The sequence below is a fragment of the Heterocephalus glaber genome, unplaced genomic scaffold (assembly GCF_053883595.1).
Source record: "Heterocephalus glaber isolate CG9 unplaced genomic scaffold, H.glaber_assembly_v1.0 deba00001465, whole genome shotgun sequence".
NCBI classification, from domain to species: Eukaryota; Metazoa; Chordata; class Mammalia; order Rodentia; family Bathyergidae; genus Heterocephalus; species Heterocephalus glaber.
In genome coordinates this window covers 11,894,838-11,911,119 of record NW_028258312.1, presented here as the reverse complement: position 1 = coordinate 11,911,119, position 16,282 = coordinate 11,894,838, and the positions used below count along the sequence as shown (strand labels likewise).

The 16,282-nt window shown below is 33.3% G+C and overlaps 1 protein-coding gene across 7 annotated transcripts in view; it reads right to left on the bottom strand.

Moving 5' to 3' along the window:
* The window catches only part of Gin1 (gypsy retrotransposon integrase 1), a 32,200-nt gene that overhangs the window by 14,516 nt on the left and 1,402 nt on the right, over positions 1-16,282 (bottom strand). For 2 of the 7 annotated variants that reach the window (XM_004841743.3, XM_021255845.2), the window contains exons 2-7: positions 15,480-15,625; positions 13,620-13,813; positions 11,983-12,021; positions 5,559-5,750; positions 5,285-5,461; positions 4,581-4,863 (exon numbers count right to left, since the gene is read on the bottom strand). In XM_004841743.3, coding sequence (XP_004841800.1) covers positions 4,581-4,863; positions 5,285-5,461; positions 5,559-5,750; positions 11,983-12,021; positions 13,620-13,813; positions 15,480-15,618 — 1,024 coding nt within the window. In that variant the 5' untranslated portion in view covers positions 15,619-15,625. Of the gene's footprint in view, positions 1-4,580; positions 4,864-5,284; positions 5,462-5,558; positions 5,751-11,982; positions 12,289-13,619; positions 13,814-15,479; positions 15,626-16,282 lie in introns of those variants that run through there. The other 5 variants (XM_004841742.4, XM_004841741.3, XM_021255844.2 and 2 more) reach the window with 4 other exon arrangements.

Here is a 16,282-nt window from a genome sequence, read left to right as displayed (position 1 = left end):
CCACAAGAAGTATTATGATCCACAGCAGGAAAAAGGAAGAAGAAGATCAATGAAATCAAAACACTTAGTGTGTGTTACTAGAGGTTCAACATCAAAGTCTGGTTTTGCTTACTATTAATATGGGAGAGAACCAGGTGAGAAAACTTTAAAAAGCTATGTATGGTAAAAATGCTACTGATGAATTTTTCTAATAGCCATGGGGAATTTCACAGGTTCAAAGCCTGTACACTGGTACAAAGTTACCAGTATGGAAGACATCATACTGATTTAAGAAATTACCAAAAATACTTTCAGAAATCTCTGATGAAGGAGGTTTTCTGCTTCCCAAATTTTTCTATGAAGATAAACAGGTTGGTTTCTTTTAGAAAAATACGTCTACTAAATATATATCAGTGCAGAAAACATTTGTCTAGATGTTAAGTATATCAGTGCAGAAAACATTTGTTTAGATGTTAAACTCTTAGGAGTTACTACTTTGATTTCTTAGAAATTCATTCAGAGACCTTGAGCTTAAGTACTTCTTATACTTGATTCAGAAAAAAACTACAGTTTACCAACATCACCTATAGTAAGAGGAAAGTTTCTACACATACACAATTTAAGTGTTACACGTATTTTTTTCTTTTTAAGTGATAACATTTAAGGTACTTATTATAATAAAACTGTAGAAAACAAAGGTTATCCTCAGCAAATTCTACACAAATCAATTTATACAGTATGGAAAACTACTCTGAAGAAGTCAAAGGCCTGTTTATAGAGGAAAAAGTATTCTCATTCATTCAGAAAGGTCAAATATGGTTCAACTCCTACTGTGGTCTAAATCCACCGGAGTCAACACAAATGCTCTTGATTTCAATAATTATCAAAAAGGAAACTACTGGGGCCAAGGAATCTATGATGATCTAATAATATTTTGGACACACTGAGGTATATTAAATATAATGTGAAAATTATTTTTACCCAATTCTTTGTATTTTTTAAATGTGCTAGAAAATCTAAAATGACATGGTACATAGTTTTTGCATTATGTATCTATTGGACAACACTAATGGAGAACAATTCTTAGTTAACTATATAGAAAAGAACATGAAGGTTTTAACCCCCAAACAAAGAGATAAATATAACCATATCGGAAAACTTTTCTCCTACATTATACAATAGACCTTACTAAGTATTTTTCTTTTCTCATTTAATTCAGCTATGATTATGATATCTGTCTAATGAAAGTATGTCAGTTTTGAACAGACTGAATAATTAAATCTTCACTGTTTTTGAGGCATTTTCAAGTTGTTTCAGAAAGATGTTACCAGCAGTTTTGACAGATTTTTTTCTCATGTAGTTTTAAGGAATTAAGAGACAAAAATAGACTTTTAAATTTCTCTACACAGAGAAATAAATTAAAAGCAAAGTCTCACAAAAATCTGAATCATTTATCTCTTCAAATAGAAAGATACAAGGTTTAACGCTATTTAATTTTCTTATCCTGAAGTGACTAAACTAACTCTATATATGGTGTGATAATCTTCACATTTTTGAGTATGCTGTCATTAGAGTAAAGCCCTTATGATAAAATAACTATAATTTCATTGTCATTATAATCAGTAATGCTTCCAAGAGAGAACTTGACTGACTGTTAGAGATTATATTACTAAAAGGCCAAAGGACACCTTTCTCTGCATCAACTATATAATAATGTATATAATAGATAATAATGATAATGTGGAGATCATAGGCTTAATGCATGAGACTAAGCTAGGCTTTGTTTCATGAATGCAGATCATAAATGTAGTTGCATAACAGGCTTCCAAGTATGTCCACATATGATTCTCTGGAAACTGTTTATAGCCTTATACAACAAAAGAATAAAATTAATGATGGAATTAAGGCTGACAGTAAGCTGATCTTAAAACAGGGATTTTCCTGGAGTATCTGGGCAGGTCCAAGCACAAGAGTCCTCAAATGTAGAAGGAAGAAGAGGAAAAGGTAGAGCTTTTGTTCACTTTGAAGATGGAGGAAAAGGACCACAAACCATGGAATGAAGGTAGCCTCCAGAAGCCAGAAAAATTAAGGAAATGGATTCTCTCCTAGAGCCTAGGGAAAGGAACATAAATCTATCAATCCCTCAGTTATAGCCCAGTGACACCTATGTTAAAATTCTAACTTATAGAACCTTAAGATAATAAATCTCTGTGTTTCAAGCTACTAAATTTGTTATGGGAGCAATAATAAACTTCTACAATAATGAAAATCATTTCATAAATGAGGGCTTTCAACGAGGAAAAAAGAGACTAAGTTTTTTTTTGTGAGGCAGATCCAAATCCATAACAAACTCAGCATATTAAAACTACTTAAAAATCTATGTTGTATGGAATAATGGGTTAATAGCATAATTTTTCATTTGAAAGAGAACATTATGACTACACAGAGATACTATGGCATGTTTAGATTCTCTTGTTAAAATAATTAGCCTGAGAGAGTATTTGGCATTGAATTAGAGAAGATAATAAATAGGCCTGCTTAAAATAGCAATGACAAATATTGTAGGCTGACTACTGAATGTGTTCTTGTTGCATTATATTTTAGATAAGAATGGATAAGAAAGAGGCATTATATTTGCTTTAGATAATGAGACTTCAGCTACAGAATCTCAAGCCTGGTAAAGAGCAGCAATGACAAATATAGACAGATTTATAATTCTTTTGGATATAAGTTGCCCAAATTTATGTCAATTAAGTTGTATAATTATTCAAAGATACTGTTTGCACTAAATTCAGCTCAAAGACTCTTTGAAATCAGTTTGTCAGGTTAATATTTTCAGGAAAATACATGATACTCAGGAAAACGATGGCGGAAATCACCTTTACTTTGAATTTCTGCAAATTAGAGAAATATACATACACACACACACACACACACACACACACACACACACCCCAGATAGTAATCAAGAATCACTTTCTAGGACGGCCAGATCATCACTTCCTTTAGTTAACAAGAAAAACTGAAACAAATTCATCCATCAATTTCAGATTCCTTACATGTACACCAGTAATAATATTGCAATTTTCTTATATTTTTGGAGGAAACATCTGCAGAGAATCAAGCATGTGGCAAAAATTATACTGTGTCTATTTAGAAACTTTTGTTCTCAATCTGGTTCTGAAATGTTCAGAAACAGCAAAATATTTAATCTCTTTTCAAGAAAGTCTTTGAGGCAGGCGCCGGAACCACTGAGCTAAATCCCCGGCCCTCAAGAAAGTCTTTGAGAAAAGTAAACTACAAAATATTGAAACAGATCCTGATACAATATTTTAAATGTAAATTCTGTATTAAGGAAGTGATGTTGAAATATTAAAAGAAAGCAAGCCCTGAATGACTAAGATTAAGGAGAAAATCTCCCAAAAGAAGAAAGAACAATGTGTACCTATATAATTTTTTTTTCTACTTAGCTGGCAGAGGGGAGAGATTATCAAGGTATCTCAGAACTTAGAAAAGGCACAAGGAGTGAAAGAACTTATCTTCTAAAAAAAGAATGAAGGTGCTTATGAGTTTCAGATTTAGAACACAGTCAAAGATATGTTTACTGACTGGAGTAGCTGGGTCTGTCACAAGAAAGAAAGGCATGAAGAGCTTTTAACACTACAGTTGTGGCTCAGATCAAAAACAGAGTTGAGTTCTTACTGGGCAACCGTAAGGTCTTCATATCTAAAAGCAGTATTTGTTGTTGCTGTCCTTGTTATTTACTTAAGCATGTTAAATAATTTGTTTGTTATTTAAAATATTATTCTGTCATATATCAGATGTTACTTATAGTAAAAAAATATTAATACTTTATCTTTCTTTATAGAAAAAGCATAATTACTAGCTAAGGTACAGTACCAATTAACTGTCTCTTAGTTTATCTACCTCAGAGAAGGTCTAGGGGGCAGACATATTAGGACAAAATAAAACAATTTTGCTAAAGGGACTTAATCTGAAAGTCATGGCACAAATGACATTTAATTAGACTATGAAAGAAAAGATTAGAAAGATCAGGATATCATGACCGTTAAGAACTAGTAATATTTTGGGGCAAGAATAACCTTGTTGAGAGTGCTATCCCTTCTCACAACCCCTTATAGTATTCTGGAGACACCACACTTTGCACGCTCACCTACCCCCACCTATGATCTAACTATGAAACAGCATTAAACATTAATGACATTTTTGAATTCCCTTATGTATTTATTTCACAAATAGATTCCAGACAATATGTTTTTGACATTAATGTTCTTAGTTGCTGTTTTCCACCTAAAATGGGGTACAAAGTGACTAATGGAATGCTGTAAAAGCAATAATAGAAATGATGTAATCCTGTGATACAGGTTCAGTATATTCTCTGTCAACTATGAAAAGCACACTAGAAATCAAAATAAAATCTCTCCATTCCAGAAGACATATTCTAATACAACATGGTGTATCGAAAACTATCACATTTTATAAAAATGACAAGGGAAAAGAAAACCTAAGCAAAAGCAGGAAGAAAGACTATAATTTCTCTCAAAGAAAGTTAACAATGTAGAGAAGCAGCAGACACTTACCTTGTTCACTGGATTCTCTTACATAAGGCTTAAGGTGGGACATTTTGATAGGTCGTTTAAGCCTAGTCCCCGTATTGTCTCTCAGGACAGCACAGCCACTTTCTGTAATATAGTCTATGACACAAGGACCAATCCATTCGGACTGGAAACGACCATCTTTCCACCGATTTTTCCTTTGTCTTAAAACCTCATGACCCACTTTTAAATGAAATGGATTTAACTGCTTTGGTTTCTTTTTAACAATGATCTTGTTTTTATGTAGTCCATTCAAATGGTTCTCCACCTACAAGTGTAAAAAAAAATAAAAAAGATAAAAGATTTATTTCTGGAAGTAAATGCAGATAATAAGAGACAAAATGGTTATTTCCTGAGATGCTATAAAAAGGTAGCCATGACTCCTACTTAACACTTAAAGCAACAATTCAAAGTCAGTATTACTATCCCTACTTTACAAAGAAGGTAAACTAACAATAATTTTCCAAAGTCAAACTCCTGGAAATGGCAAAACTAGATTTGAATCCAGCTTTATTGCTTCTAAAATTCATGTTTTTTCATTACTGTCTCTCAGAATTCCACAGCTAATGAGCACTTACTGTTTAGCCAGGACAAGCAGAATGTGCTAGGTAAAACATTTTGGTTTAAGGGTATAGCAAAATAAATATTACTTCTTAGAATTTTACAGTTTTTCTATTAAATAGTATCACCTGGCCCATTGAAGTTGTCTTTGCCTCCATTATTTTTTCAGCTTCTTTAAATGCATCTAGAATTCTGGCAAACATACTTGTATTATCAGCATCCATTTCATGAAGAGTATCTGAAGTCTTTGGAATATAAGGATTTCGATTAAACATTTGAAAATATGGTGTATTTTTAGCAGGCTCCTATTTTAAGAAAAATAAACAGCAAACTTGTAACGAAAATGTTTAGCGAAGAAATATTCATAACCAAGAAATATAGAATTAGTAAAAAGGCACATACCAAGTGAGTTGCATTGAAGGCAAAGGAAACAGCTGATAAGTGTTCATCCCAGTTCTCTGGGTGGTCGGCACAGTGTTTGGAGAGAAATGCTTTGATTGTTCTAGGTGTACTTTCAGTTGGATTAACAGTTCCAGCAGCATGAGAAATTACAATCTCTTTTGTACCAAACAATCCATACAGTTCTACATTGATCTGAAAAACAGACAAAATAAAGTTGACTTTTTTTGTTTTGTTTTGAGACAGACTCTTATTATGTAGCACAGGCTGGCCTCAATTTCAAAATCTTCTTTGTCTCAGCCACCTAAGCCCTGAGATAACAGGTATATGCCAACTTGTTTGGGTCCAAAAGTGACTTTTTAAAGTTTGTATTTTTCCACTGATTCAAAAAATGGCTTCAGAAGAATTTGAACCTTTCCCTTTTCACTGTTCATACCCATTCTAAATAAAGATATACATATTTAGTTTAAAATAGGAGTTACAATTGGAAGTTCTCACTGTGTGCTGGTCAACATAGTTCATATTATTTTTGTTAAACTTTAAAATTACTTTATTTTATTCACCCTATCTTAAAGTCAAGAATCTGAAGCTTTGGGAGGTTGAATTCCTTACCAAGTTTACAAATATAACAAGGATGCAATAGGCTAGAACTTAATACCATGTGTTAACTTTCTAATTCAGTAGACATTGTCTCCAGTAAATGCTAGGTCACACCAGTTACCAGGTGTGTAACCCTGGCCCACTCACTGAACCTCTGTACTCAGTTTCCTCATTTATAAAATGAGGAAAAATCTTACCCTTAACTCTCCTGAGGATTAAATGAATGTTTCTAAAGCATTTAAAACAGTTCTTGGCATGTAGTATTTTCTAACTTTTAACTGCTACTACCTTTGTTATAGTTAGTATGTGTAGGGTCTAAAAAAAGTTAAAATGAGTTTAGAAAACTTAACAGTAAGCAGCAACTCTTATATGTTTTATCTTTATTACTTTTAATTAAGCTTTGATAAATTTATCTTTTAAAAGGAGAAAATTTCAGACAGAATAATTAAAAAGATAAAGTTAATAAAAGAAAAGCTAACATAATAAAACTATATTTCTCAAGCTGCCTAGAAGACAGGCCTGGTCACGCAACAGTGCTGGTGGAACAAGATGCAAATGAAAGCTGTTGCTAGTACTTGCTTTGCTGGTTTTTGCCCATTGTTTTCCCCTTCTTTCTGGATAAACTATGGATGCTGTAAGTACAAAATTGAGAGTCACATCCCAGAGATGGTGGAAAAGAAAGTTGAAAGCATGGATGCCCAATGACATTTGTTGCTACCATACTAGCCATGGGTAGCCTAGACTTCTTTTTCCTGAGTACAAAATAAACTCCTATTGCAGTTTACATATTGGGGAAGGGAGATGAGTTCTCTGTTATTTGCACCTGAACATAATTCTTTGTGCTGCCTCATATATATATGTTTAGGTGGCTTCTTTCATATTAAAAAGTAATTAGAATGAAAGCCCAGTGAACAGCTGTCATTGGTGTCAATGTGAGGCCTCAATCAATGGTTTTAAATGACTCACAGAAAAGGCTTCAACTTTTTTGCTTCTAGAGGTTGGCAAGAAATGATCTAGTGCAGTGGTGGTGAGCAAAGAGCCCCGTCTGTCAGCACATGAGACAAGTTGTCCCAGCAACCAAACACTGGTTAACAGTTGTTTTTTTCTAAACTAAAATCTCAGTATTCAGGGTTATTTGCAGCATTGGCATTCTGTGATAAACAATTGGGTTTTAGGTTGCAGTTTGGGCACTCAGTCTCTAAAAGGTTCACCATCATTAATCTAGTGGATCCATTCATAGATCAGTCTAGACATCCTTGTCCATCTTCACATCTTATCCCAAGCAGCTTTTGATCCCTGCCCATCAAAGCAGATATTCCAATTTTATCTTTACATATGAGATTTTTCTTTAGCATCAAGAAATTTCACAATAAAAATGTTTATTCTCTTCACAGGTTTACAAAAACCTTTTGTGCCTTTCACTAAAACAATTATTCTAAGATGAGATATGTTGGAAACATCAGTATTTTTATCCAACTGTATAATAAATCTCTAACACCATAAAGTGTTCTAATCTTATTTCAACACTCTAGGAATGCTTTCTGTTAGTATTTTCTGATAAAAGAATGTAGTTTATTTTGTCACCATTATGTTTTCTATGTGATATTTATGTCATTTTAATCAAGCAAAAAGTATAAATTTTCCCAATCATATATGACATTTTGTATTTTGTTACTAAGAAACCTCACAAAAGAGAATTGTAAACATTTATTATTTACAATTATATTACATTAGTAAATTTTCAAAGTCTGGGCTGATTATCCTATGAATTGAAATATGACTGGAAAACTGTTGGCTAATCACAAAGGTGTCTGTACTATTATTAGCTAATTTCTTTTTTTTTTTTTGATACCAGGGATCGAACTCGGGTCCTTGCACTTGCGCAGCAGGCGGCGAAACCACTGAGCTAAATCCCTGGCCCTAGCTAATTTCTTGAGGCACAATATGCACTTAGTGGAAAAGCTCTTCATAAAGGTGGATGTGAATTAGTATTTCAGAGTCTTCCTAATAATTCTGATGGCCATTTCTCACCAGATCCAACTGATGGTTTTTTATTTCATTAATGTGACTAACAAAAGAGCCACACCAGAAGTTAAGTAGAAGTGTCAGCTCTATCATTTTCATGTGGCTGATAAATGTTTGCATTTTAGTATTATACTGTTTCACTGCAAGAGAGTTCAGCCACCTGGTTATCCTACGGTGAAATCTAGATTATATTCATAAATTCAATTAACTGCTGAAAGCAAGAGAATGAATAGGGGAATGACTGTAGACCTCTACGTATTGTGGATTCTCATTTTTCTGTCAGGGTACATTCACATATTATGTGGATTAATGACTAAGCTAAGAAGCTATTCTCAATCTGCAGCCATTAGCAGCAATGCTTCATGTCTTTATTTTCTAGATTAAAAAAAGAAATAAAAACAGAAGTTCTAACAGTATCTCTCAAACTAGACTGTCTTACACACCCCATTGCACAGACCATGGCAAACTTTTACACATTTACCACACACTTTTCTATCTTTCTGGGTGACTTAATGCAACAAAGTTTTACCTATGACTTGTATAAGGTTGGCTATAGATCTGGTTGCCTCTTCAAGGCAAATTTCATTGTTTTATAGTGTAACATATGGAACATTCAGTCAGTTCTCCAGACAAAGGTAAGATTGGGAGATTGAGGGATTGACAAAGAGATTTTTATTGCCTCGGGCTAATAACACACCTCCATCTATTCGATTTCTTTGGCCAGACCAGTTATGTGGGCTTGCCTACCTGCAACAGCCTAAAAGGACAGCTTTCCATGTTGAGGAGAGAAGAACTAGTTATCGCTACATAGGAGTGTTTCCTATCAGTTCACAAATGCAATAGGTTATACATACATGCTAATTATCAGAAATTTTAACAGAAGAATTATGATTTTAAAAACCTATAATCTGATTACTCTTTAAAAAGCCTCCTTATAGTTTTATATCTACTGTATTTTTATAGTCATCTGTCTAAATACATGTACATATATGTCACAAATTTTTTATCTAGACTTTTAACATTATAAACACTTTATTTCCCTTTGTTAATATTTTAATAGTTACATTAAAAAGTACATAAAATTTATTGCTTCTTTTAAGCATCACTTTAATGGCGACATTAAAATATTTCATCATGTGGCTAGAAATTTTTCTGAAACACGTTTTCTGGATATTTAGGTTGTTTCCATCTCTCACTAACATAATTAGCACTGTGGTAAATATTATCATAAAACATCTGTTCCTATAGTTGAGCAATTTAATTAGAATACGTTTCTTAAAATAGGATTGCTTACAAAGGCATATATTTATAGCTCTTAATGGATCTTTTGTGAATTACTTTACAAAAGGGTAAGTTTCAAGCTGTACTGCTACAAGAATTGTAAGGCTACAACATCCTATTTGCAGTTGATATTCTTACCATTTTTTATTATAGAAGCAAAAGCTAATGTTAACTTATATTTTGTTACTATTAAGTTTGAATATTTTATCTATGTTTAGAATTTTTCTTCCTTTTGAAAATTATCTGGTTTTGCTTTTGATTAAATTTATTAATTTCTTTTAATTTTTAATAATAAAGACATCAGCCCTTTCCCATGTAGGTTCACTTTATTTTTCTTATCCTTTAATTTTGGTTATTTCACCAGATGTAACTTCCTAATTTTTATGCAGCTAATTGATGTTTTTCCATTGAAATGTATACTACTGTTCCTAAACTTGGACTGTGTTCTCTACTTCTAGAAATAAAAATAAAAACTGAATTACTCCTACATATTTTTTATTTCAACTAAAGACATACAAATTCTTTAATCTACCAGAAAATAGTTTTGATATATATATATATTTCTAAAACCATATTGCAGAAATAATTACAAAATTGTTCCTTGTTAATCTATTACATAACCCTTCCCTCCTCCACTCACTGGTGATGCCACCAGTTGTTAATATTCCCAGTTAACACCAGTTGTACACCATGCAAACTACTAGCTTGATGTAGTTCATGGTTTTAATAGATCAAGTTTGATGATGCTATATCTTTACGGAACTTTTTTTTTTCCAGCAAATGCTGTAATAATAAAAAACAATTACTATGTAAAAAAAAATCACTGAAACAGAAAGTAAGGGTAGTTGGTAGTTTCCAATAGGATCCCAAGGTTTGAGAAGTAGTCAACAAGGACACACAACCTATTAGCAAAAAATTAGTTATTTAAGAATAAAATAAAAATAATTTTCTTTAAACTCACAAATAATTTGGGATGGGGGGTTGCTGAAGATTGAACCCAGAGCTACACTCCCTCAACCCCAAGAATCAGACTTTTAAATGGCTACTAACTTGGCTAGAATATAAATGCTCATTAAGTTGTTTGGAAGGATTTGTGCAGAAAATAGTTAACATAGCAGATCTGAGATTGTCATCCTCTGAAAGATCTGCTTACAAGGTTTTCTAGCATCCTAGATTCTGGATCCCACTGAAAGAGTTCCAATCATTTTCTAAATGATGAGGGTAGCTCATTAGGCCTAAAAAGTTTATACAATAATGTGGCTTATGCTAAATAATTTTTGTTCTGTGGGTCTGGAATAGAGGATACATATGTGAACAAGCCCCAGTAAAATCCTGGCTGGGTGTGGTGGTGCATGCCTATAATCCCAGTGTTCTAGGAGGCTGAAGCAGGAGGACTGCAAGTTCAAAGCTAGCCTGGGCAACTTGGTGAGTCTTTGTCTCAAGGTTAAAAATTTTTTTACAAAAGGGTTTCAAATATAGTTCATTGGTAGAGTGAAGGTTGTGCCTGATTTCTCCTGGACTTCATCCTATATACTTTTTCTCTTTATAGAGTATTTGTGTGTGGGGGGGGTGGTACTGGGGATTGGACATAGGGCCTTCACATATATCCTCAGCCCTTTTTATTTTGAGACTGGGTTTCGCTAAGTTGCTGAGGCTGCAGCTTTTGTTTGGATTCTTTCACTGAATAAATTTCAGTCACTGAGTATGACTATATGCTGGGTATTCCTAGTAAATCACGGAATCCGAGGACAGTCTTAAGGATGCCTTATGTAAGTCCTAAGTACTTAATAAATATAACTTTAGGTATTTCTTCTTGACTGAGACCCAAAGGTACTGTGGATCAAAAAAGTTTGGCTAGCCATGATTATTATTATACAGTACTCTATCAATTATAACATTTTACAAAGTTTTTTTGAAATGAGTTTTATGATAGTCATGAACTCATGGGCTCAACTGTCCTCCCACCTCAGCCTCCTGGGTAGATGGGACTACACGCATATGCCACCATAAGTCTAAAAAAAGGCTTTAAGTCTAATAGTATTATATGTCTTTTGTAGACTTTTATTATATTCTTGGCTGCTTATTCTTCAGATTAATCTGGAAAAATACCAGGGAAAGGGAAAAAAAATACCTGTCAATGCTGAGTCATTATTCTCATTCATGAACATGATGTATTTTTATGTTTAGTCAAATTTAGCTGCCTTTTACCATTTACCTACTGTTTACCTGCCAATTATAAAAATTTTCAGTTAGAAGTAAGCAAAGACTGTGTGGTTCAGCTTTCTTATTTTAGTTTGAGGACACCAAAATGCAGGTTTACACTTACTTTAGTGGCACAATAAATACTAAAAGCCTAATCTCCTAACTTCCAGGCTAATTACTTTTGCAGTCTATAATATACATACCTCTGTGTCTATAGCAATTTATGTGAATACATTAAGTACCCTACAATGCACAGAGCACTGTGTAATGGACACAGAAAGAGTAAGATATGCTCCCAGATATAAGCAGTTTGTCTTACCTGTTGAATGAATTCGTCTCTTTGGTCCATTATTATTTTCTGAGGAGGTCCATATAAGAAAAATACATTGGTAATAGCTTTAGAAATTTCTGACGCTGAAACATCACATAGAGGCAAAATCATAACCCATTTTGTGAACAAATCTGTCAAAATTATAGCATACACATGACTTCTGTTGCTTGCATGAAAAGGTCCCATCGGATCCACAGTAACTATACTCCATGAATTTTCCACCTTGAGAAGGTGCTGTTTAGGTGCTAGAATAACTGTATTTTTTGCCACTTGGCAATGCTGACAAGCATATACCTACAAAGAGGCACACAATAAAGAAAATATATATATAAAAGTTAATATACTCAACATAAATCAGAGTTTTAAAATGATTACTAGGTAGCTTGTGTTTTGAAGGAGAAGTTTCTGGACTGCAACAGACCACTGAATTAAACCTTCTATTTAGAACAGCAAGCGAATATTAGTTGCTATTTCTATACGGGACCAGGTTTTAGAAGCTTATTTACATGTAACATAATTCATGGTTCAGGTGAATTTTTATTTTTTAATTGACAAATAAAAATTGTACACATTTATGGTGGACCTGTGACACTTAATTCTCTACAATCTTAAAATGTGATGATTTCTACATGTAGAAGATACTGTTCTGAAGTTATCACTATAAAGAAATTCATTCATTCATTCATCTATACCAATGTTTATTGAAATATAATTTAGAGTAGTCAATATTTATAGATGCCAGAATTTTTCTAGGTCCTTAAAGAAAGGGGGGGTGCACAAAAACAAAGCACAGCTTTCATTTTCTCAATGTGTTTTTGTAAATTTCACATTAGAAACTACTTTCAAGCTAACTTCTGAAGAAAAATTTAAAAACCATATTAATATAGTATTGTCTTAGTTAACTTTCGACCAAAATATTCATTTTCCAACTTAAACTTACTAGATTTAATCACAAATAGCCTCTGGTTATTTAAAAAATTATACCCATTCTCAAGGATAAGAGATTTGACAAAGATTTTACTAAATGTCTGTAAAGGAATGCATGACAGGCCCATAATTTGATTTTGCATTTCTGCCATGTTTGACAGTTTCTTTTTTTTTTTTTTGGTACCAGGGATTGAACTCAGGTCCTTGCGCTTGCGCAGCAGGTGGCGAAACCACTGAGCTAAATCTCCGGCCCTGACAGTTTCTACCTGAAGCTGGAATGGGTGCAAAAGCTAACAGTACACACCAAGCCTGACTTATTACACACACGTTCTCCTACACACAGAAAACCTTATGACTGGCATTAAAGATGTAATGATTTAGTCAAAGGAATTTCAGCACCTATCCAATTGTGCCTACACAATGGAGTTCAATAATGAAAATCTGGTTCTAAATTATCTGTTATCTAAATATATTTTCAAATGTTTAAAACTACTTTATTTCTAGTTCAAATTACACTTTAGTGATTTTAAAGAATTATGAAATAAAACTCCTTTTAGGTGGTTTTTTTTGGTGCAAAAACTACCCAACCACAATGTACTTAACAAGAGGTGATATCCAGAGTAAATCTGAAGTAATATAGAATTTTGTATATTTACTAGAAAGACATAGTCAAAATATTCTAAATACATAAGCCATACCCACTGTTTGACATCATTGGTCACAGAAGTCCAATAGTAATTAGATTCCACTAGAGTGAGTGTTCTGGATATGCCGTGATGAGCTCCAGCATCATTTTCATGGCATTCTCTTAGGACTTTATTTTTTTCCTCTTCTGAAACAATTACCAAACGATTTTGTTTTCTGTCTTTTCCAACGTAGAATAGCTGTTTTTCTGGAAGAAATCATACCAAAAAAGAACTGTAAGTTTTAGAGATCTCTACATAGTATTAAGATAATGATAGCTTTATCTTCACACTAAGAGAATTTTTTGTTTTTTACAAAGTCTTTTTCCATTTGAAACAAAATAGTTACTTGTAATGATGCTACCATACGATCTGAAAGGTTCTCAGTTGTCACACTTATTAGATATCTAGGAGGAATGCTGGCTGCTATAATTTTGGAGCTATCAATACAAGCAGAGCTCGCTTGTTCACCAGTGTATGTGGTAAGTATGGGACAATGAAATTATGAGAGTATTTACCTTTCATCTTAAGTCTAATTTTAGAGGCAACCACCTCTCTCAACTTTTCCTAGATCTAAGTAGAAGGCAGAGATGGTACAGTGGGAGAACCTGCATCCTCAAGGTTTTTTTTGTTTTTATTTTGTTTTGGGGTTTTTGTTGTTATTGTTGTTTTTGCAATACTGGGGACTGAACGCAGGGCCTTCACTCTGAGCTATATTTCCAGCCTTTCTTTTTTTAAATTTTGAGACAGGGTCTCATTAAGTCAGTAAGCTGCTCAGAGCAAGACTTGGCCCAAGATCCTCCTGCCTCAGCCTCTCAAAGTGCTGAGATTATTGGCATGAGCCACCAATATCAGGTAGAAATTTCATTTTATTTAGGAAGAATCTGGAGCTGGAAAGCAACCAAAGGATTAAAATAAAAATCACTTCTCTAGCTTGGATTGGGCAGCAATTCAAACTTTGGAATATAGCAGAACATGTGCTGAATCAAACATTCCTTACTTAAATTAGAAAGTAGGCAACCCAAGGGTAGGAACCCAACCTATTTTATCCACCAAAATTTCTCCAGGGCCTAAAATGTGATTGGCATATAAGAGGGATCTCAGTAAACACTTTTTTACATAAATGACTAAATAAATGAATGAATGAAACCTCACTTGAGTCTAAGAGGTTAAGAGCTGACCTGTTCTTAAGCACAAAGAGTTACTGGGAGTGGTGTACAAAGGGAGACATGAACAGGCATTTGTTTGTTACAATTTTTTTGACCTACTTTAGGGAAAAGCCAATGTGTGCCTATGGGCAAAAATCCTATCAATGACAGTAACATTCACTCAGTTATTTCGTGACTGTCCTTGTTGCTTACTTTATCCCAAACTTCTCTGCTCCTTTGAAGGAGGGAGACAAACTACAATAACCTTTCAAGATAAACACTGCCGTGCCTTTCAAATATTTCATCTATTCAAGGGATTCAGGATTAAGGAGCCACAGAAATAGACATGGTCAGTTCTTTCCATTCTTTCCACTAGTTATCTTCCTCAACAATTTCATATTAAGCATCAAAAGTTTCTCAATGACAGTGGCATCGCCCTTGAAAGTACTGTATTCCATCTGAGTAGGAACCACCAGAAGGCAAAAGCAGAAGTTAATTTGGGTGCTTGCTGTTTTTCATAGTACTTCTATAATTTAATAGGGCCTTTTGGGGCTTACTAGCTTTTAGTTAGCTTTAGAGTGATTCCTATTTTGCTTTTGAGTGTCATTGTCAATTTAACTGATAATCATTTAGTGTGAGTTACTACAAAAATTTTTAAGATTCTACAAAGAACATAGATAGATAAGAAACCTATAGATTATACTCAAGATTTTGATGTTAATTTCACCTTTGAAGACAAACTTTTTTGCTGCTCTTCTTATACCACTTCTCTCACTTGGCAGTGTAGTTGCATGATATTCACCAGTTCGTTTATAATATGCAATCTGTTTAAGATGAAGGTCACCATTTTTTCCACTACGGACCATTGTGAACCTAGGCAAAAGATATTTAAAGATATTATTTAAATGATAAGCTAAATGAGTTGCTATTTCAGTTCAGGCTTCTGTCACATTTTTGCTTATGTATGAATTGAGCATTCCCAGAATATTATCTGTGAGGGAGATAACTATGGTACAGGAATGAAACAGTGATGTATTTGAACTAAAATATTCAAATGCTATTTTTGAAATACATCATGACAAAATATCTTGTCTCTTTTCATTTATAGCGTTGAAAATTTTTTACATACTAGGAGGAAAAGGAAATGAATACACTTAAAAGGTTTGATTAAAGTCTCTCACTGGCCTCAACTGAAATGTCACATAGTTTAGACCTATTATATGATACTTAAATAATAACAGATTATAAGGAAATATAATTTTATATTACTTCTAAATATATTCATGATCATTGTAAATTGCAAAAAACTCTATTCCAATCATGTTATATTTTGTAAATGTTCAAATGATATCTGCAGCCAGAAGGCATACATTCTTCTGTATAAAATTAATGTACATTAGTTTTTCTTGAACAACATGAATTTTGGTCCTGATTAAGATAGTAAACTTCACATTACATGCATTTTACTACAATTTAAAAAAAATGAAAAGATTGATTTGCTTTCAAGAAGTGAATAATTGAAAAAGTTTA